Consider the following 24,041-nt stretch of genomic DNA (forward strand, 5'->3'; position numbering starts at 1 on the left):
GGACCGGGCTGTCACCCGGGGGCGGGGGGGAGAGACGCCACACAAACAGCTGTTCACCGCTCACTCTTTAGTTTCACTTCTGGAGCTCGTGGTGTCTCTGCTTCTAAAGGTTAGTAAGCGACTCTTTTCACCGAGGGACTCTTGGAGGACTCTTTGGTCCTTCAGGTCCAGCAGAAACTAGTTCAAGTGGACTTCAGAGGAGGACCAGTGAAGAAGAACTGAGCATCACGTCACAAAGTCTCAAGTGCGCGTGTCGCTCCTTCTTTCGTCGTGAATAAACCAAAGTCACGTTTGAGAAGAAGTAACAGAAATACTTGATGTTTTTCTTCAGTTAGCTGAACACAAATGGATTTAAAGTGAAGTTTAGTGTGTACAGTATGACGTCATCGTTCGCTCTAAAGCTACCGCACATCCCTATAAGGAGTACTTTCGGTCCGGATTTCAAAGTAAAGATCGCATGAGTTATTTGTGATTAAGGAACAAAAGAGTAATTTAAGATCCTATTATTTATTATTATTAAGACTACAGTCAGATATAATATGAAGTATTTTAGTGTGTTCTATGTGAATAATCTATTGTCAAATGTCCTTCAGAGACCAAGATTCATTAATATTGTCTTAATGTGGGATTCACAAACGTACGCAGTAAATGTACTTAATATTAGTACTGACTGTAGTCTAAATAGTACTGAGTCCAAATATTAGGGTCTTAAATTACTGTTCTATTCCTTAATCACAAATAACGAAAACTAAAAGATACGCAATCCTTTACTTTGAAATCTGGACCGGAAATACTCCTTGGAGGGCTGTACGGTAGCTTTAGAACGGACGATGACGTCATACTGTACATATGAAACTTAATTTAGATTAAGGAGCTATTCTTCTGTTTATTATGATTAATATTATTGTTCTTCTAATGTTTGTTATCATTTTATTATTATTGTTAATATTGATTATAATTATGATTATTATTATTAAGGTACTTTAACTATAGCTGTAACCTGATGTACTTCAGATCCTCTTGAGACCTTTACAGTGAAAAGTGATCCAAAGATCATAAAGTTATGAATTATGAACTCTGAAGGTGTTTCTGAGGCTCAAGATGCTCCAAACAGAACCAAACTGTCTCACATTTAAAGTCCTCAATGTTTTTATCTGATGTGGTTTTAATGTTTCAGAGGGAAGTCTGCTCTATAGCGCCCCCTAAACAACTTAGACGTACGTTTCACATAGATGTATGAAATTTGGTAAGCACATGTATCACATGTAGACTTAAAAAAAAGTCTCTTGGAGCCATCCTCTAAATCCAACCGGAAGTCGGCCATTTTTAATTTTGTATACATTTCTCGTGTTTTTTTTGTTGTTGCTATTTCTAGGCGCTGAACTTTAGTGAAGTCCTCCTAGAGAATGAATCACATCAACGTAATATTTAGTGAGAACAATCTAAAGACCCTAGTGATTCAAAGTTATCAAAAGCTTAAAGGTTTCATGAACGCTGAGGATGTGGTGTGGCGGCCATTTTACATGGTTCACCATCATCCATCAATCTGCTGTAACTCGACTGTACTTTGTCAAAACTGTCCCAAACTTGCCATGCTTGATGAGAGTCATGGCTTGAGGACTTCTGCGTGCCAATATTAACTCATAGTCACAGCACCACCTACTGGCAACCATTGTTATATGAAGGTTTGAGGTCCAAACACTGAGCGGACCCTCTGAAGAACATGTGGTTTCCTTTATATAAAGATAAAGATTTTTAAGTGTTTGGAGAGCAGAAATGAGCTCACAATAGTTTAAAGTTATGTCAGTAGGCAAATGACCTGTAATGCAGTAAACGGTGAGATTCAGGTTACATGTCACAATAAATGATGCACATGATGCATTGTGACAACACATCACTAAACATCTGCAGATGAAAGCTCACACTGTTTCATTGAAAGCAAGGCAAGTCAAGTTTATTTGTATAGCACATTTCAACAACAAGGTAATTCAAAGTGCTTCACATAAAACCATTACGATCAAAACAAGGCAAAAGAAAAGGAGATTTAAAAACAATTAAGAACATTCATTGAAACATTAAAAACAGTCATTAAAACACTAAAAAGCAGTTTAAGAAATAAAATACAGTAGTAAAATGCAGTAATGCAGGAAATTGATTAATTAATTAATGATTTCCTTGAATGTGGTTTAATCAAAGGCAGCAGCAAACAGAAACGTCTTCAGTCTGGATTTAAAGGAGCTGAGGGTCTCTGCAGACCTGCAGCTTTCTGGGACTTTGTTCCAGATATGTGGAGCAGAAGAACGCTGCTTCTCCATGTTTAGTTCTGACTCTGGGAACAGAAAGTAGACCGGTCCCAGACCACCTAAGGGGTCGGGATGGTTCATAGGGTAGCAGCAGATCAGAGATGTATTTTGGCCCTAAACCATTCAGTGCTTTATAAACCAACAGCAGGATTTTAAAGTCAATTCTTTGTTGGACAGGAAGCCAGTGCAAACACCTCAGAACTGGAGTGATGTGATCCACTTTCTTGGTCTTAGGCTACATCCATACTACTCCGTTTTCGTTTGGAAACAGAGTTTTCAAACGAAAACGATCTCCGTCCACACGGCGTTTCAGCCATCATTTCCGAAATGATCTCCGTCCAGAATAACACGCCTGGAAACGAATATCACGTGACTCTTCACGTACACTGGACATGCGCCGATGTAAACAGGAAGTAGATTGTCGTATTTTGTAACTAAGCAACCAGAGTAATAAAGTAGTCTTTAATGATCTTAAGTACATGTTTGATACTTAAGATCTTCTCTAAAATCTTCCTCCATAAACTCAAACAGATACAGTTTGTGGAAAGTTTAATAAGTTTTATTTTTCAGACTTAACGTTAGTTACAGCGCTGTGGGTCTCTCTCTCCCTCTCTCTCCGCTCACTGATCTCTCTCTCTCTCTCACACCGCTCACTGATCGCTACAATAACAGCTGTTTCCTCCGCAGACATGCAGACTTTAACTGGACAACAGCTGCTAGTAAAGACAACAAGGTCAGCAATGCCTGTAATCAGTTGTCTGCGTTAAATTAACCTGGTAGTCGATCGCGGGTGTCTACGTCATCGTTTCCAAACTTATGCGTTTCCGTCCGTCCACACGAATACGCTACCCGGAGTTTTCAAAGTTATCCGGTTTCGGGATCGTATCTAAACTCCTCCGTTTACGGTGCTCGAAAACGCCAGCGTAGTGTGGACGCTCAGTGTAAACGTAGCAAAACACATGCGTTTCCAAACGAAAACGGAGTAATGTGGATGTACTCTTAGTGAGGACTCGAGCTGCAGCGTTCTGAATCAGCTGCAGCTTTCTGATTGACATTTTTACAGAGACCTGTAAACACACCGTTACAGTAGTCCAGTCTACTGAAGATAAATGCATGGACAAGTTTTTCCAAATGCTGTTGAGACATAAGTCCTCTAATCCTTGATATATTCTTCAGGTGATAGTAGGCGGATATGGCTGTTCAGGTTGAGGTCTGAATCCATAACTACACCTAGATTTCTGGCTTGGTTTGTGGTTTTTAACATCAGTGACTGAAGCTGAGCGCTGACTTTCGATGACAACACACTTTGTTGTTTTCCATAATCTGAGCTAGTGGAAGCATGTAGATGTTGAACAGAAGAGGCCCCAGTATTGAACCTTGGGGAACACCACATGTTATTTTAGTCAGCTCTGATGTGTAATTACCTACAGACACAAAGTATTCTCTGTCCTTCAAGTAGGATTCAAACCAGTTAAGTGCTGTGCCAGAGAGTCCCACCCAGATTTTTAGTCTTTCTAGTAGTATGTCATGGTCGTACGTGTCAAATGCAGCACTGAGATCCAGTAATACTAAGACTGAAATTCTGCCACTGTCTGTATTTAAGTGGATGTTGTTGAAAACCTTAACAAGAGCAGTTTCAGTACTGTGGTGCTGTCGAAAGCCTGACTGGAAGACATCAAAACAGTTATGTACGGCCAAGAAGTTGTTCAGCTGTTGAAAAAACGCTTTTTCAATTATTTTACTTAAAAATGGGAGGTTTGATATTGGCCTATACATTTTCATTGTAGCGGAGTCTAAATTAGCCTTCTTTAGGAGTGGTTTAATAATTGCAGTTTTTAGGGCTTGTGGGAAGACACCTGAGAGAAGGGATGTGTTTACAATCTGTAAAAGATCAGTGGTCATGCAGCTTGAAATATTTTTGAAAAAGTGTGTTGGTAGAATATCCAAACAGCAGGAGGATGACTTCAGATGTTGAATAATGTCTTCTAGGCTTCTAAGGTCGATTGAATGAAATTGTGTCATGATATTTGAATGGATGTTATTCAGAGATGGGGATAACACATATCCTGTGGTTGGTGTGGAGGCACTGACTGCTCGTCTAATTTTCTGAATTTTGTCAGAGTCATGCTGAGTCAGATCATAGTTATCAAGGACACCACATAGTTCTATAGACCCTCTGTCCTGGGGATTATCAACATGGATATTAAAATCGCCAACAATAACAACACAGTCAAAATCAATACAGATTATAGACAGCAGTTCAGTAAACTCATCAAAGAAGGTTGCACAGTATTTAGGTGGTCTGTAAATGTTTAGGAATAAAGCTCGAGTGGAATTCAGAGCCACATATTCAAAAGAAGTAAAATGACCAAAGGACATCTGCTTACATTGAAGAGAATCATTAAATAAAATAGCAACTCCACCTCCTTTCTCATGCGCTCTTGTGAGGTGTTGATTCAATAAGAACAGCTGCACTGTTATCTTGGTCTAACCAAGTTTCAGTAAAAAGCAAAATGTCCAGTTTGTGCCTAACAATAAAATGATTTATTAAAAATGTGTTTCCTGACAGATACCTGACATTTAATAAGGCTAAGTTTAATGTAGTTAAAGCTGTATTTGCCAAATTTATTTGGACAGGCCGACGAGGAATGAGTGTTAAGTTTGATAAGTTTGCAGGTTTACTATTGTTTCCTCGCAGCCTCACCTGTATTTTTCTATAAACCATCAGGACAGGAATTGAGAAGGCTAGCTGCATACCGACTTTTCCTGGAGAGCATTGGTGTCATTAGCCTTGTAGCCTGGACCCAGAAGATATCAATTATTGCCTTTATCAGGTAGGGGAGGCTTTACCTTCGCCGATTGTGTCAAAACTGGTCTTGTCCTTAGCGCTTGTCCTTAGCAGTGGGAACAGACGGATGACGCAGGAAGAAAAACAGGTAGAGGTAAACAGTTTTACCCCTGACTTGTTCAGAAAAACTCCATGTGCCTTAAAAAGATGTCTGCGCTCCCAGAGAAGGTAGAAATTGTTGATAAAATGTACTGAATGGTCAGTACATGCAGTTGACAGCCATTTGTTCAGTGCAAACAGCCTGCTGAATCCTTCATCTCCTCCTCTGACTGGTGGAAGAGGACCACTGATAAACACCTCAGCCTTGACAGAGCTGACTGTGTTTAACAGATCATTAAAGTCTCGCTTCAGAACTTCAGACTGTTGTTTCACAATAGCACAGCTTCCTGTATGCACGATGATGTTTTTCACCGTGGGATGGTCAGCCACGATGTCCAGGATTTTGTCTCTCATGTTAGAGACCATATCTTTCAGAAAGCAGAGTATTTTGGTATTCTTGCTGCACATCGTTCTGACATCTTTTACAGCATAGTCACCAACAATCAGAGTCTAAGGCCCAGTCATTAGCTTTGAAGGGTTTGAAGGGTCCTTTTCTCTGGACTCCTCACTCGTCTCCTCTACCAACGTGTTCTACTAGATTACTGTCAGACCTCCAGGAGAAACACAGAGAGTTCAGAGAGCTGCTTTTACTTTGACAGTCTGTTATGTTACAAACACTGAAGCGCATTCTCAGCTTACCTTTGTTCTTCCATCTTTACGGGCTCACATTTACTATCGTATACAGAGATAAACTCCAAACATTGGAGGTTTAAGCCGACGACACCGCTGCTCCACTCAGGAAACACCGTCTGACTCGTTCACGCAGCGACTGATAGACGAGGAAGAGCAACGTCTGCTGAAGCAGCGTTCAGCCAGAACCCTCCACATCCACGAGGGAGGGAGGACCATCAATGTTGCTTCCAGCTTTAACTCCATTGTAAATTACTCTTAAGAGTTTCTGTTCGTTTAAGGTGAATATTTTCTACAAACCTTTGGTAATCACTTCCTGCTGGCTTTTATTTTTTAAGTGCCCTTTCTATGTTTTGGGTCCTTTTATTTTGAAGTCCTTCTGGCGAAACCGGAAGCAGATCCAACTCTCCTCAGATTATAGTAGCTTGACTTCGGATTTGGATAAGTAAAGATAATTGATGGTGCAGACGAAAAGTGTTATAAAATATTCCTCTGCAATATCAGTTTATTAATTTACGGCTAAGCACCTAGCTGGAACGGGAACAAGGTATTGTGTGTTTATTGTGTGTTTTATGTATTTCTGTTTCAACTAGATGCTAATGTTAGCTTAAGAGGGTTAGCTAAATGACTAAACTAATTTAAGCTAATGCTATATTTCGGTTTTACATGTGCTTTTGAAATGTGTATATATATTAGAGAAGATGTTTAATTAATGCTCCCATGTATATTGAAATGTAATTTAAGGAATGTTTAAACTCGTAAGAGCTCATTTATCTTTTATCTGTTCCGTAGCTCTTAAAAAGGTGTTTTTCTGGAGATTGGCTAAATGAGAAAAAATAAATAAAGGCTTCTGGAAACATCAGTACGCTTCACCATTGTACGGCTGGGGTCTTCTGGCACTTCTGACCTACTATTACCTTCATTGAAGACAAACATCAAGTATTTCTGTAACTTCTTGTTGGTTCCTTCCAAGCCAAAAGACTGAAGAGCATTGTGAACGTCATTTCTTAGAGATGACTCTGCAGCTCAAAGTGACAACAACATGGAAACTGTCCCATGAGTGTCTTTAGTATTGAGGTGAATGAGCTGTGTGTGTTTGTCATGATGAAGATAAATAATGTTGTTGTGTTTGTGTGAAGGTGTGTGTGGACTCTGCTATGAATCAGTGTGAGGACAGAGAGGAGGGAGTCCCTCTCTCTAAAACCAGCCAGACCAGAGCTCAGAGGTGAGATGACCATCTCTAACTGTCCATGACTCAAAGTCTTTCATTCACTGACTCTGTTTCTACATGTGACCAGGACCCATCAGGGACCAGACTGTCCTGGACCTGGACCTGAACCTGAACTTGGACCTGGACCCAGCTGTGTGTCCATGAAGAGTGACCGGTCTATGGATCTTCCTATTAAATTCAAAGATGGACGCCACTCTGTTGATCAAAGGTGAGGATTTCAAACTGATGATGATGATGAAGTCAAAAGGACACTCAGGTAAAACTCTTTTACACCACATGGTTCCTCTCTTCATCCTAATTGGACAGCATTACTCTTCAACCATCATGGTCACCTCACTGCATCATTTCCTGTCTTTGCTGCACTGAATACAGCTTCAACATCAACACTGAAACATTTCTACATGAAACATTGATTTCATACTAAATGTCTCCTAAAACTACCAGAATACAAATACACACAATACATACTACTGAGTACAGTAGGTTTATTACAGTGTTTCCCCTACCATTATATTAGCCCCCGCCCCCCCTTGAAGGTCAAGTTAATTTAGTTTAATGTTATTTTCTATATAGCTCCAGATCACAACAGAAGTCATTTAAGGTTCCTTTCCTATAGAACAAGTCTACACCTTGTTCTTTTATTAAACAAACTAAATAGCCTCATGTTATTTATCTTATTTACAGACAGCATGTCATTTCTGTCTCGACATGGTCGTGTTTACAATTCTCCTCTGCTCACACACACACACACACGCACACACAGGTGAGCACCCTCCCACCGACAGACAGAGAGCGCGTGTCGGAAAATATGTTGCGTCAACCACCTGAAAAGCAGACAAAAATTTCTGCGTTTTTTAAACGCTCCCATGTGGTGAAGATGGCAACACTCGCTCTCCTGCGAGTAGCAGCCGGAGAAGCTCTTCTGCTCCGGGTCCATGTACAGAAAAGAGTCCAAGAGCTGCACGCCCTGTGTCCCCCCCTCCTCCCGCCCACAAGCAGCTAAAGTCCAGTCACCACCGGATGACAGGTTCTGACCCAGCTTGGCTGTCGGAGGGGAAATACTCCTCCTGGCTGTACAAGACTGATCTTGATAAATAAGTAAATAAATAAATAGATTAGATAGATAGATAGATAGATAGATAGATAGATAGATAGATAGATAAAATACAGTACATAACCAGGCCATTTATAGAGTCTCCCTGCCAGTCAACACCATGATTCCTTTAAGTCCCCCCCCCCCCCCCCCCCCCCAAAAAAAAGAAGCTGTAAACCTAGGGGAAACACTGATACATCACTGCATTTATCTGGTGTTTCTATCAGGAGGAAGCTGGAACAACCTGGACCTGAACCTGGACCCAGCTGTGTGTCCATGAAGAGTGACTGGTCTATGCCTCATCCTATTGACTTCAAAGATGGACGCCACTCTGTTGATCAAAGGTGAGGATTTCAAACTGATGATGAAAACAAAGTGATGATGATGATGATGATAACTTTATTTAAATAGCACCTTTCCAAAACAAAATTACAAACTGCTTCACAATAAAACATGAAAGCAAATAAGAAACACAATCAAACTGGTAAAATAAGATTTAAATAAATAAATAAAATCCATCAGATAAAAATAATCCAAACGGTAAAAGTGAGTCTTCAGAAGAGATTTAAATAGGAGACTGAATTTTCTGGCCTTAGATTACCAGAAAGAGAGTTCCACAGCTGAGGGGCCCGAACAGCAAAGGCCCGTTGTGTGGTGTAAAAGCTGTACAATAGTACAGAGTGAGTGCTATAATACTGAAATAATGAAATGTGAGAAAAGAAAGTTTGTCTTTGGAGTATGTATTCTCTGTGCAGAGAAGGTTCAATCATCCCACTAAGTGCCTGTGTGCAGTCTGAGGGATGAAGAGCCCCGTGTGCAGGGTTTGAACATCTTATAAAGGACCAGTGCACAAGGGTGGGGGGGTAGGATGAGTCCTCACTAACACATCTGTTTCTGTTCCTAACCTAAACATTCTGTGGTTGACTGTCTGCACCCCCATTCACTTACTTCCTCTTATGGAAGCAAAGCAGACATTCCACATATGGTCCTGTAATACATTAAAGCACACACACACTAAGTCACATATATGATCTTGTTAGTGAGTATATATATTTTGCGTCCACAGCTGCAGCAGCTAAAAAGACTAAAACGCTCACATCTTTTGGTCATAGTGGTAGTTGGACCAGACGAGGGGTACATCTCAAGTCTCTTAATTGTCATTTCCTCGATCCTCACTTGAACCGGAAGTTGTTCTGCGCCGCCATATTGACGGCCGTCCCAAAGCTCTTATTTAGCTCGGAGGCGAGAGGAGAGAGGCGGGATCGAGGAGGAGCCATGAGCGAGGACCCACAGTTTATTAAAGAGGTGACAGAGAAAGCACCTCTACAGTGATGATAACTGTGTGCCTTTATTAGTTTTTAGTATTATTAGTTACTATTAAGTACAGTGATCATGTGAACAGACACAAACTTCTCAAAAGTCTCTCCAGCTGTTAAAGCCGACTGACAGCTGATCACAGCTGTCTTCAATAATTATCCACAATTTAGCAATAACAAGACCAAAGGCAATATATAATAAAGTATCACACATCCTGTGTCTGCCTTGGTATTATGTTTTAATCTAATCTTAGTCTAAATAGCCACTGAAGCAGTAACAAGTCAAACTTTTTAAAGACACATTTTGGGACTTAATTCTGCATTTCTGCATTTACAATGTGATCTACAAAATCTACATGACTTGTATTGTATAATGCAAAGAATCAAAACTTATATTAATTTGCTATAACAGAATAGTGCTTTTGTATTATAATGAAAAATTAGATAAAATTACATTTTATAATATAACATTCTGTAATGCAGCTTGAATTATTTTTTTAATAAAATAACCCTAATGCATTGAATAAATGTGAATAGATATGGTGTGCAAAAATATTGTGTGACATGAAGAAACATAAATAACATGTATAACAAGAGAAACAAATAAAAAAAATGGAAACTTGATGAGTAGTCACATCGGAATATATTTGACGTGTCATAGGGAAATTATGAATATGAATGTCATTTGAGCTGATTTTGCCTTTCATTTTCTCAAAGACTGTACAGTAGAATCTCATGAAAGTAGACTTGGACATAGTGGGGGTCCTCATGAACAACAATCCAGTGAAAGGTTAATATAACCTCTTAAGGATTTCCTGTAATCAAAGTCCAAATATGAGGAAATCATGAATATGAATGTCATTTGAGCTGACTTTAATTTTCTCAAAGACTTTACAGTAAAATGTCATTACATTTGTCATGGACATGTATGAGGTCATCATGAACAGAACTCCAATGGAAATGTTAGCTAACCAATGAAGGAAATGTTTTTATTACAGAACAAAGATTTCGAACCCTTTTTAAAATAAAGATAGTACAGCAGTGTAACTTCAGATTTTATTATTGTTGGATTTCATATAATGTACAAAATAATGCCTTTGACTTGTTATATAGAATTGGGCAAATTATTGTTCAAATGTAGGTCTATTTCTGGGCTTTTTGGGCTATCAAAGCACCCGTACAGTAGCACCACGAATAGACGAGCATTACATTTCAAGCGCCGGCTGACATGACCGACGTTCTGCGAATGACGGATGACTTGACCGCAGTAAGCTGCTGCATTAGATGTGCTCAGGACTACAGAGACACAGGACAGATTCTCATCACAGCACCTCCTGCTGGACAGAGGGTTCTACCGCTCTCTGAGTAACAGAGGAACAGTGAGTACTCAGTTCAAAACTGTTCCTTGAGGATTCAAATGAGCTCCGACAAGCGCGCCAACCTTACGGTATCATCACACTGACTATCAAATCCCGGGTATTATTATTGTGTGTTTTTTATTTTCTGTGGGTCACAATTTTGGTGATAAATTGGGCTATTGTAGACACATTCCTAAAATCTATATTTTCGTAGACCCTCTCCAATTTACCTCCCATGCAATAGGGGTATGATATGAAGACCCTGAACTACAATTGGAATTAAGAAGGTCGGCTACATACTAAAATCTCAGGTGGCATATGGCACAATGTGAGCTGATTCTTCATGATTCCTCCACAGAGAGGACCAGGAGAGCTCAGAGGTTCCCAGAGGTCAGTCTGCCCAGCAGCATCAAACACACCTGGACTCCATATTTATGGTCTGTACATGTTCAACTACTTTTATATCTTTTCTGTTCACAATCATCTCCATGCTGCACTTTGTAGACCAGTGGATTGCCAGTCTGTCCAACATGGTTCTGATGTTTGGTTCCATGGTTTTAGTTTGTGTCATTCATAGAATATTCTGTTCCAGCTGCTGGAGGAGAACATCTTCACTTTTGTGAAGAACGAGCTGAAGAAGATCCAGAAGGTTGTGAGTTTGGATTACCCAGAATGGTTAGAGAGTCAGAGGGAGGATGAGGAGGTGCTGGACGGTGAGGATGAAGAGCAGAGGAGGAGCAGCAGAGAGGCATTTGAGAAGATCACACTGCACTTCCTGAGGAGAATGAAGCAGGAGGAGCTGGCTGACTGTCTGCAGAGCAGTAAGAGGATTTCTCTAAAGATTTAACATGCTGGATAAATGGGATGTTTACTAATGTCTCAAGAGATGGACAAACATATATTCAGATATGTTGAAATATTTCTCTAATAATTTATTCATTGATCTTCTTTGTTTTTATTCAGGAAGTCCTTCAGGACTTCCTGCTGCAGTTTGTCAGCGTGAACTCAAATCTAACCTGAAGAAGAAGTTCCAGTGTGTGTTTGAGGGGATCGCTAAAGCAGGAAACCCAACCCTTCTGAATCAGATCTACACAGAGCTCTACATCACAGAGGGAGGGACTGCACAGGTCAATGATGAACATGAGATCAGACAGATTGAAACAGCATCCAGGAAACCACACAGACCAGAAACAACCATCAGACAAGAAGACCTCTTTAAAGCCTCACCTGGAAGAGAGGAACCAATCAGAACAGTGATGACAAAGGGAGTGGCTGGCATTGGGAAAACAGTCTTAACACAGAAGTTCACTCTGGACTGGGCTGAAGAAAAAGCCAACCAGGACATACAGTTCACATTTCCATTCACTTTCAGAGAGCTGAATGTGCTGAAAGAGAACAAGTACAGCTTGGTGGAACTTGTTCATCACTTCTTCACTGAAACCAAAGAAGCAGGAATCTGCAGGTTTGAAGAGTTCCTGGTTCTGTTCATCTTTGACGGTCTGGATGAGTGTCGACTTCCTCTGGACTTCCACAACACTGAGGTCCTGACTGATGTTACAGAGTCCACCTCAGTGGATGTGCTGCTGACAAACCTCTTCAGGGGGAAACTGCTTCCCTCTGCTCGCCTCTGGATAACCACACGACCTGCAGCAGCCAGTCAGATCCCTCCTGAGTGTGTTGGCATGGTGACAGAGGTCAGAGGGTTCACTGACCCACAGAAGGAGGAGTACTTCAGGAAGAGATTCAGAGATGAAGAGCAGGCCAGCAGGATAATCTCCCACATCAAGACCTCACGAAGCCTCCACATCATGTGCCACATCCCAGTCTTCTGCTGGATCACTGCTACAGTTCTGGAGGATGTGTTGAAGACCAGAGAGGGAGGAGAGCTACCCAAGACCCTGACTGAGATGTACATCCACTTCCTGGTGGTTCAGTCAAAACTGAAGAAGGTCAAGTATGATGGAGGAGCTGAGACAGATCCACACTGGAGTCCAGAGAGCAGGGAGATGACTGAGTCTCTGGGAAAACTGGCTTTTGATCAGCTGCAGAAAGGGAACCTGATCTTCTATGAATGCGACCTGACAGAGTGTGGCATCGATATCAGAGCAGCCTCAGTGTACTCAGGAGTGTTCACACAGATCTTTAGAGAGGAGAGAGGACTGTACCAGGAAAAGGTCTTCTGCTTCGTCCATCTGAGTGTTCAGGAGTTTCTGGCTGCTCTTCATGTCCATCTGACCTTCATCAACTCTGGAGTCAATTTGCTGTCAGAAGAACAAACAACCTCCCGTTGGTCTGAAGTCTCTAGAGAGAAACCTGAACTAACACATCTCTACCAGAGTGCTGTGGACAAGGCCTTACAGAGTCCAAATGGACACCTGGACTTGTTCCTCCGCTTCCTCCTGGGTCTTTCACTGGAGACCAATCAGACTCTCCTACGAGGTCTGCTGACACAGGCAGGAAGTAGCTCACAGACCAATCAGGAAACAGTCCAGTACATCAAGAAGAAGATCAGTGAGGATGTGTCTCCAGAGAAAAGCATCAATCTGTTCCACTGTCTGAATGAACTGAATGATGGTTCTCTAGTGGAAGAGATCCAAGAGTTCCTGAGTTCAGGACGTTTCTCCACAGATAAACTGTCTCCTGCTCAGTGGTCAGCTCTGGTCTTCATCTTACTGACATCAGAAAAAGATCTGGACGTGTTTGACCTGAAGAAATACTCTGCTTCAGAGGAGGCTCTTCTGAGGCTGCTGCCAGTGGTCAAAGCCTCCAACAAAGCTCTGTAAGTACAGAGAGAGTTAGATTCATATATCATAACTTAAATACGCTGCTATTTTTTCTACTTATTGTTTATTTTTTCTTCATCATTGTCTCTTCAGACTGAGTGTCTGTAAGCTTTCAGAGAGAAGCTGTGAAGCTCTGTCCTCAGTTCTCAGCTCCCAGTCCTCTAGTCTGAGAGAGCTGGACCTGAGTAACAACAACCTGCAGGATTCAGGAGTGAAGCTGCTGTCTGCTGGACTAGAGAGTCCACATTGTGAGCTGGAGACTCTCAGGTGACCCTGTGAATTACTTTTCTTTGTACTAAGTTTAAAGTTTACACACAAACAGATTGGTGATGACAATAATAAACATAAACCTTCCAGCCCTCACAGTTCCCTCAGATTATGTGACAGGTGTGTTGTTTTGTGCGTTTGCAGCCTGTCAGGCTGTCTGATCACAGAGGAAGGCTGTGCTTCTCTGGTCTCAGCTCTGAGCTCTAACCCCTCCCATCTGAGAGAGCTGGACCTGAGCTACAATCATCCAGGAGACTCAGGAGTGACGCTGCTGTCTGCTGGACTGAAGGATCCAGACTGGACACTGGAAACTCTCAGGTATGAAGAGACCTGCTGCAGCCACAGACAATCAGTCTGATAGAGAAGGTAGAGCTGGAGACCTTTTCTCTGTCACACTGTCAGCCTGGTTAATATGACCCTGACACACCAAGCTGACCTCAAACTACCAGAGACTCATCAAACTCATGGTGGGTTGACATGCGTCAACGTCGTCACGCTGCAGGTTTGTGGACTCATATCAAACAATAGTTCAATCAGGAGAGACAAGTCAGATAAAGAAAATATAATTGTTTATTATAAACAAATGATATGTGATGATAAAGTCTTCCCAGTCTTTGGAGCTTGGACTCTACAGGGACATTTGTAATCGAGGGGCGTCTGCCCTGAGCAGCAGCGAGATAAATCCCCCCGTGGAGTCCATACACTGGTGGTGGTGGTGGCTGATGAGGCTGATAGAATGATGAGTTAATGAAGATGATGGATCTGATGAAGAATGAGCGGAGATGGGAAGGTGTAGGGGGAGTGTAACAGCAACCTGAACGTCATGGAGGGTTGCGTAACAGCTGCATGGACGTACTGAAGGTAGAGAGACAATCATATTTAAAAGAGACAGCAGCAACATGATAGGCTAACCATGTAATTGTGTCGTTGTGCTGTTGGATAGAGACCAGCTGATCTAGACAGCTGATATCATGAATGACAGCCCCAAACAATGACAGCAGGGGAAAAATGAGCATGAGGAGTGTGGCAGATGTATGAGAAATAAACTACGGGCTTAGTCGTGTAAGAGTTCAGTCTTCCTGACTGAACTTACCCTAGAGCTTCATTTGGATGTTTTGATGCTTGTGTGTGTTGCCCTTTAGTCCAGACATTATTGTGAAAAGACAAACAAAGAAACAATCTGTTTAAAGCGTCTTGATGAATCCTCACAATAGGAATGTTTTTCTGTTTTAAAGGAGTTCAGCTTTACCTGGTTCTGGTTTGTTTTGCACTGAGAGCCAGTTTCCTGGCTGATAAGAGTCAACTTGTTGAAACTACAGGTGACACTGAGACGCTCAGTGAAGAACCAACAGCTGATTGTGGACATGGTGTGTCAGAGCCCAAAGAGGTTTATTTAGGACTGGACCAAAGTTCTAGGGGGACACAGGCAGTGCCCTGTGGCTGCAGACAGACTTGAGCTGTACTATTTTCACCCCCGGATTACAGATAAATGAAACCAGTGCTGTAATAATTATCATTATTACACAAACACAAGAGGTCGCTTGTCAGGACCAAAACATCCAACAATCAATACTTCTATATTGACAATGGATCAGCTGACTCAGTGTAATGGTGAAGAGTTGTGTAGTGGTGATGAACCCATAGAGAACTGTCTCCATCTCTGCAGCTCTACAGAGCTTTTTAGCCTTTTTTATCTCCTAGTTTTGGTTCTGCAGCACATTTCCTGTTTGGTTCAGTCTCAGTGTTTCCAGCAGCAGCTGTTTTCATCCAACAAGCTGTGATGAAGCCACTGTTCACTACCTGCTCAGCAGCAAACAGCAGACCGACTCAGTTAGAGACTAGCTGGTGAACATAGTGGAGCATTTAGCAGCTAAAGAGACAGATATTTCCCTCAGGAGGTGGTGGAGACCAAAAACGGAGTTAAAAGAGAGAGAATATTGGATTTCCATTCATCAGGTGACACAAACACAAAGACTCCTGATGAATCATGTTGATGTTTAACTGCTGAATGTGGAAGCAGCTGGTTGATATCATGTTAGACACAACTACTTTATAAACTGATAATATGTCACATGTTGTGTTTACAGCTTGTTTTCACTGAACCACAAGTGGACAAAGAAATCAATTGATGCAGGTTTAAACATTTGATTTACTGACTGACTGGTAGAGAGAACTGAGTCTGAAATGGATGATGATTGTCAATATAATACTGATAATAATATATCATGAATAAGTGAACATAATGAGCTGTCGTCATGGGCCAATCAGAAGAAGCTCCAGTGAAGTAAAAGAATATGAGCTGATGAATAATAAGTGCTCCATGTGAACATGAATAACAAAGCTCTGTGTATGAGAGCGATGTAATGTCCATGTTTCCATGCTGCTCTGACCCCCCTCCTCCTTTCAGGGTGGAGCCTGCTGGAGTCCGATGGTTCAGACCAGGTCTGAGGAAGTGTAAGTGTGCTTTGAATTTGATTCATGAAAACAAAGCATCTTCAAACTGTGACATCACTCATTCACATCTCTGATGTCATCGTCAAACAGATGATAGATTAATAACTGCAGCTGTATTGTGTCTTGTTCTCTCCCTCAGATTCCTGTGAACTCGCACTCGACACAAACACAGTGAACAGAAAACTCAAACTGTCTGAAAACAACAGGAAGGTGACACGTGTGGTGGAGGATCAGTCATATCCTGATCATCCAGACCGATTTGATTACTATTATCAGCTGCTGTGTAAAACTGGTCTGACTGGTCGCTGTTACTGGGAGGTCGAGTGGAGAGGAAGTGTTATTATATCAGTGAGTTACAGAGGAATCAGAAATAAAGGAAACAGTAAAGACTGTGTGTTTGGAATGAATGATCAGTCCTGGAGTCTATGGTGCTCTCATGATGATGATGATGATGATGATGATTGTTACTCTGTCGCTCACAATAAGTCATTTACACCCATCACCTCCTCCTCCGCCTCCTCCTCCTCCTCTGGTAGAGTAGCAGTGTATGTGGACTGTCCTGCTGGCTCTCTGTCCTTCTACAGAGTCTCCTCTGACACACTGATCCACCTCCACACCTTCAGCACCACATTCACTGAACCTCTTTATCCTGGGTTTGGGTTTGAGGCTGGTTCTGGTTCTGGTTCTGCTTCCTCAGTGTCTCTGTGTTCTCTGTAGGAGGGAGAGTCTCCTCCTGCTAGAGAAACGTTCTCGCTGCTGACCAGATAGCTCAGTCTGTACAGGATCACACACAGCTGATGTTAGTTAGTACCAACCTGATCTCTCAGTGGTTGTAGATGCAGTTGGAGCAGGTGAGGGGTACCTGAGCTGGTCTGGACTCTGGGGGGGTTGAGAGCTCTCTGGGACTTGTGGTGTTGCAGATGGATGTCTGAAAGAGCTGAGCGAGGTCCATGTAATGACCTGACATAATGTGTTGTCTGAGAGAAGCTGTGAAACATCTTTTACTTTGTGTATAAAACTGAACTTTGTTGTCTTGAAACATTTGTTTGTGTGAATAAAAACCTCCGAATGTCAAACAAGAGTCTTTCTGGATCAAATTCAGCATCTGTGGAAAAATAATCACAAGTTGTAAAGAGTTGTTTTGATTTGAACAAACTAAATTCATCATCTTTGATCATCGTGTAACAAATGAACAAACTTTGAGAAGTGACGTTGAAATCAAAAGAAATAACATTTTTTGATGATTCTATATAATAAAGCACATAAACATCATGTCAAAGCAAAAATGTCCAAATCCATCCCAACACTGTATAAAATGAAGGATTAGTTGAATCCAGCTTCATTCTTCACGTTGTATTGTTCACGTTTACTTCATTCATCACTGACTGTGTGCTAGTTTGATGAAACTCATAGAAACAAATGAAAAGAGAGACAAAATGAAGAGAGAACAAATCTGAAAGCTAAAATGAGATCCACGTGTGCGTGTAGAGGAGCCGCGTGTGCAACTGAAACAACCGCACACGCATATTACTTTTCTCCCCGTTAAAGGTTTTTTGGGGAGTTTTTCCTGTTCTGATGTGAGGGTCCAGGACAGAGGATGTCACATGTTTACAGATTATAAAGCCCTCTGAGGAGAATTTGTGATTTGTGATTTTGGGCTGTACAAAATAAATTGAATTGTAATGAATTGAATAAATCTAATGAAGAGTATATTAACAGAAATAGTACTAATAATTGCGGAAATGATTATATTAAAATGATTACTATTAATAATAACAGCGGCAGTAGTGGATGTAATAAAATTATAATGATATTATATGGAGTGTCGTAGCAGTAATAGTAATAACTGGAAGCTGGTTCCACAGAAGAGGAGCTTGATAACTGAAGGCTCTGGCTCTAATTCTACTTTTTAAGACTGAACCACAAGTAACCCTGAATTTAGGGAGCACAGCTCTCTAGTAGGGTAATATGATGCTATAAGCTCCTTAAGATATGATGGTGCCTGACCAATTAGGGATTTGTAAGTGAGGAGAATGATTTTAAATGAAATTCTTGATTTTACAGGGAGTCAGTGCAGAGAATACAGGAGTAACATGATCTCTTTTCTTAATTGTTGTTAATACACGAGCTGCAGCATTCCTTTTACAAGTAAGTAAAAATGTGCAGCACAATGCAGAACATCATGAAACATCGCAACTTATTTTGTCATTTTACTTGGGAGATTTTTGCAAGAAACGACTGCCAAAAAAAACACCGCACTCGATGTCAGACAGCGAGCTGCAGCAGAAGCTGCCGTTTGCCAGCAGCAGACCAACTAAACCGTTTTGGAAAGGTAGCTAGCAGATCTGTGCTGGACACAAACACGCCGACGCTGGAACATAGAGAAGCACTTCATGAGAACTAGAAGGACTCTCTGAGAACACAGGCAGACCACAGACGATGGTGCATTCAGGTGCTCCTCGGATGGTCCTTTTTTCGCAAGTTGGGAAGCCGTTCTTCCACCTTATGTGTGTTAATGAGAGTTAAGCCGTAATGTGGAAACAACATGGATGCTTCAAAGAAGATGTGTTGTATTTGAATGCTCAAACATCACGGTAGCTGTTTTTGAGTTCTTGTTCCGACTTGAGGGGGGCTTGAAGGATTGTGAATTTTCCCAGTGGGAAACTCATTATGGCGATGTAAATGAATGTGAAACATACTGTCATGCGTGTGCAAAGAAACAGATAATATAAAGCGTAACCTCCTTGTCGGATGTCACTAACTGTTTGACAGGTGTTGTACGTGGATTAAAGCAGGAAGCTGCTGTCCCCTCCTTCCAGTACTGAATCTTTTAATGGTACAGAGTACCGGACTGTAACGGCCCTTGGCTACAGCACTATAATAAAGACATCTACAGCACAACGTTCTGCGTATAGAGATAGTCCGGTAGCAAGAATTCAAAAGTTATTAAATAATTTACCCTCGATGAAAGAGGGTTCTTCGGAAATTCTATTAAATGTTCAATTTCAATAAGCCAGAACAAGGTGGAGGGTGTGGTTAAAACAGTGAGTGAATTTCTGTACACTCTGACAAAAGCTAATCGCTATATAATAATGAGATAAACGCAGTACTAAGGCTATCAGTATCAACGTCCACAGGAATATTTAAATCACCTACAATAATTACTTTTTCTGTTTTAGGGACCATTCTTGATAAGAACTCAAAATTCCGACTTGGGGCGCGGTACACTATAACAAATAGATCTGGCTGTATGTTTACCAGGTTGGGTGTGAAAGACTAAGAACCAGGCTTGAGTTATAATCTAGTTCAGGTTCAGGTTGATTCGTGGGCTTGAGTAGGCCGGTGCCTCGAGGAACGTGAGCACTGATATGACTGACCACGGTGGATTCATTTAGGCTGCCTCCTCATGACCGCCAGGTTTCAGTAAGACAAAATATATCAATATGATTTTTTAATTTAATCATTTCAGATGACGGCGATCTGATATTTCACATTTCAACATTGAATTCTTCTTTTTTGTTGCACTGTTGCAGTGGTGGTAGTGTCCATTGTAGCTTATTTTCTATGACTCTTCTATTTACTTATGATTGAAATCATTTAAGTGGCAGTGGGGCAAATGCTCCAATGTAAGCATAAAGAAGCATTTAAGACTGCAACTTTCTGGTCTCAACTCTCCGTTGTACTATTAAACACTATTAAACTTACCCAGTGACCACTAACCGGGATTTCAACGTTGATTTTTAGTTGAAAACTGGTCAGAACGTCTAACAACACGCATGTGCAGGAACTTTGGCTCTGACTGCTTGTACAACTTTGAACATAACACCTGTCCAGAGACTCATCAGAATTGCATTTTTATTACTTCAGTTGCCTATTATTATATTTTTAACATGGAAATGATAAAATTGAAAACACCAACCATAATAATAACAACAATATGATAATAATTGTGTGTGTAGATCTAATAGATATCACATAAACTGACATCATATGACATTAACAAAGCATATTTTTATTATTGTGCTCCATTCAGACCACATACAATGGTAGACATCACAGGGTACATCCCAAGTCTCTTTTATATTTCCTCACTTGAACCAGTAATTGTTCTGATCTGACATCTTGAAGGCCGTCTCAAACCTCTTATTTCTGCTCTGAGGAACGAGGAGGGATCTCTCGAGGGCCGTGAGAGAGAATAGCTAGCAGCCTTCACGAAAGTCTCTAACAGTCGACACGCCCCCTTATTGGATATCAAGTATTGATTGGACGCTGCAGCTGATCAGACTGATCTGATATATCTCAATCTCAACAGTGAGTGACCGTGGCTAAGTGGAGAGCAGTCCTTCAATCAGAGGATCGGCGGTTCGATCCCCGGCTCCTGCTCCGTTAGTCGCATGTCGATTTGTGTCCTTGAGCAAGACACTTAACCCTAAATGTCTCCCGTAGCTGTGCCTACAGTGTGTAGATAGATACTGAATTGTAAGTCGCTTTGGATAAAGGCGTCTGCTAAATGACTGTAATGTAATATCACTGAAGTTTCATACCAGAGTGAAGACAGATCATAGATTAAACTCAAGTGTATCACTCACAAGTTTTATATTTTATTTGTTTTTTGATTCACCATCTGGTTAAAATCTATGTTAATTGTCTGAATAACAAAATGACCACAAACAACTTTCTTCTTCCACTCTGGCAGTTATTACTGTGTGTCTTTATTTGCATTATTAGCATAGTGCACATGTGTGCAGACATAAACTCCATCATAAGCTGTTGAAGCTGACTGACAGCTGATCCAGCTGTGATCAGCTGCTGCCAACAGATGTCGCTTCATGTGACGCTAAAGAGGTAAGGACGTCTCATTTCTCTTAAAACATGTTTCCTCGTTTCCTCTCTCCTCGCATGGTTTCTTTGCATCTCTCCATGCATCCCTGGTGGGAGGGACTAAGGCCCAATCCCAGTGTCCCCCCTGAAGCCTCAAACCCTGAACCCTGAAAGACTCACTGACGTCACCTGGTGAGGGCTTGAAATGGTGTAAATACCAATGGGACAGCACTTTGCTGCAACATATCACGTTACCATGACAACAACAAAAAATAAGATGTATAATTGTGTGTATTATTTTATACTTTGTACTCCCTGATTTGAACATCCTCCAGACTCTTTCCTCACAATATGAGAGGTAATTTCATTTAATCTATTTACTCATTTTTGTCAAAACAGCTTCAATGATAAAATCAAATATTTGATGAATAAATAAATAAATAAATATCCTCTGATTTCATGTTTTTTTTGTGTTCCATCTTTAACCCTTAATGTTTCTGAATAAATTTAATATTCCAGGCTGAACACACATGAGCCGTCCTCTTTGTTCACCTTTTTTTTACGTCTCCATGCGTCCACTGGTTACCCTGTGTTTAACGTCACATTGCAATGAATTGTGGGTAATTCCCTTAGGCAAAGTCAGCATCCTATGCTGATTTACGGAAAGGGTTCATAAAAGGCTCAACATATCTTCCAGAGAGCCCTCAAACACTCGATGATTTGACAGTGGGACAGTCCTAAACCCTCACGGACTTTGAGGGAGCGCGCCTCAAAGTCTGTGAGTCCATCAGGGTGGAGATTGGGATTAGGCCTAAAACGCAAGGAAAAGATGCAAGTGAGGGAAACGGGGATGCAATTAAGAGACTTGGGATGTACCCACAGTGTGTCAAATGCAGTATGCCAAAAATATTAGGATGTTCTATTACATCCAATCGCATTTTGCAGTGTGCAAGTCTGCATGTTTTTCTGGCTATTTTGACCCACAATCCTTTCCGCAGCAGATATATGAGCAAAAGGGTCAAACCAGTAAATGGAAGTTGCCATATTTGGACTGCGGAGGAGTGACATCGTGGTAGAAACGTAGTATACATCTCTGGTAGAGACCTGTCACTCACTGTGTAGCCCCGCCCTAAAGCATCCCCTGCTTTATGGTCTATTTGACTCTAAATGGATCATCATTTAGTAAATGAACATCATGCTGTATTGAAGAAGACTTGAAACTAGAGATCGAGACCATAAACTCATGTTTACAATGTTTACTGAGGTAATAAATCAAGAGAGTAGTAGAGTCATTTTAGACTAGACTTCTATACAACCAGAGGAGTCGCCCCCTGATGGACACTAGAGAGAATGCAGCTTTAAGACACTACTACATTGGCTTCACTTTTTTAAGTCTCAGAGCGTAAGATCCACACTAAATGTTTGCGTACATTCAATGGAGGAAATGCACGAACGTTAAAACATATATAACCATAAATAAATACATAAAGTTGTGTTCACTGCAGTGATTTCATTCACAAACACTTCATGAAATCTAAAATCGTACTTGGTGATATCTGCACAGTAATAGAAGGTTGTTGAACCTAATGACGCTCTGTTCTGCAGTTCTTTAGCAATAGTTGGCGTTATCTTATGAATGATGATCATTTCATCAGCTGCTCCACAGCTGACCACGAGTGTCAGTAGTTGGGTCTCTCTTCTGTGCTGAGGAGAGCAGACAGCGCTGATTAAATATTAAGCAACATTTGATTTGAGGTTTGAGTTGGTTTATATCTTTAACAATTGAAACATGCTTACAGTTATCTACACAAATAACAAAGAGAACAAATAACACTGCTGGTTTGACCGTTAATGATAAACGGTGGAGGTGGTGGGGGACAGGAGGATATAAACTATCATCCCTGATGGACAACACCTCCCACCCCATGCGAGACGCCCTGGCAGCTCTGTGCAGCTCCTTCAACACCCCCGGTGTGTGAAGGAGAGGTACAGCAGGTCCTTCCTTCCTGCTGCTGTCAGGCTGCACAACCAGCTGTGCTCCCAGTAGACCACACAACACTAACAATCTGTGCAATATAAATACACTGCGCAATACTAAAATGATTCTGTCTGTAAATATATTATTTTAGTTATTGTGGATTTTTTTACTTTTTTACTTTTACTTAATATTCTTTACTGTTTTATTACTTATTTATAATACTTGTTTTTTTTTACTGTCTCTTGTTTGCACTGTCCACTTTGCTGCTGTGATCCTGTAAATGTAAATTGCTGTTAATGTGCTTTGCTTCTTGGTACTTGACTTGATGTTTGAGCTTCATTGTGCTGAGTTATGTAGGCATACTGAGTTTGATGCTAGAGGGCTGTTTCATATTCATCTGCTGAAGGAGCATCGTTTTGTCTGTGCTCACCTTAAATCTCCGTTGGACTTAACGTAGGGCTATCTGCAGGATTTCTATCTAGTTTGCAGCCAGCTGAGTATGAAAATGACATCTGAGGTGGAAACTTGAAATCTGCATGCACATATGCACATACACAGAGACTGGAAGCACGAGACATCTCACTTCAACATGTATTGAAACATGTCTGGATGGGTCGCTCAAGCGCAGAAATATCATTATATAATATGCACCTCTGCTGCAGGAGTATTCTAATCCGGAACCTAATGTTTGTCGCTGCTCTGCGGTCACTATCACATCCCCGTCCTCTTATCGGACTCGTTCGTTTAAAGGTCTACTGACGCGCTGTGCGGAGGAAAAGGTCAGCGTGCATTGCAATCAATGCGCTCCTGCAATTTCCGCCGAACTTCATTGACTTTCTGCAGCTGATATTTCTGTCGGC

The 24,041-nt window shown here is 41.2% G+C and overlaps 1 protein-coding gene and 1 pseudogene across 2 annotated transcripts; one reads left to right on the top strand and one right to left on the bottom strand.

Annotated features, from left to right (window-relative positions):
* The first annotated feature begins 30 nt into the window (after nt 1-30).
* On the top strand, nt 31-17,455 carry LOC137877304 (NLR family CARD domain-containing protein 3-like). Of its 2 annotated transcripts, none has more exons than XM_068717117.1 (11): nt 31-109; nt 7,020-7,105; nt 7,179-7,319; nt 8,432-8,548; nt 11,237-11,315; nt 11,471-11,699; nt 11,842-13,657; nt 13,755-13,928; nt 14,073-14,246; nt 16,336-16,382; nt 16,522-17,455. In XM_068717117.1, the coding sequence occupies exons 2-11, from the start codon at nt 7,038-7,040 to the stop codon at nt 17,097-17,099; spliced, it is 3,423 nt and encodes a 1,140-aa protein (XP_068573218.1). In that variant the 5' UTR covers nt 31-109; nt 7,020-7,037; the 3' UTR covers nt 17,100-17,455. The 2 variants fall into 2 exon arrangements, with proteins under 2 accessions (XP_068573218.1, XP_068573219.1); XM_068717118.1 differs by having other exon boundaries at nt 11,854-13,657.
* On the bottom strand, nt 17,206-19,846 carry LOC137877468 (uncharacterized; annotated as a pseudogene).
* Between the last annotated feature and the right edge of the window lie 4,195 nt (nt 19,847-24,041).

This window comes from Cebidichthys violaceus, unplaced genomic scaffold (assembly GCF_023349555.1).
Source record: "Cebidichthys violaceus isolate CVI_PGR_0920_01 unplaced genomic scaffold, fCebVio1.0.p SCAF_21, whole genome shotgun sequence".
In the NCBI taxonomy this organism is placed as follows: Eukaryota; Metazoa; Chordata; class Actinopteri; order Perciformes; family Stichaeidae; genus Cebidichthys; species Cebidichthys violaceus.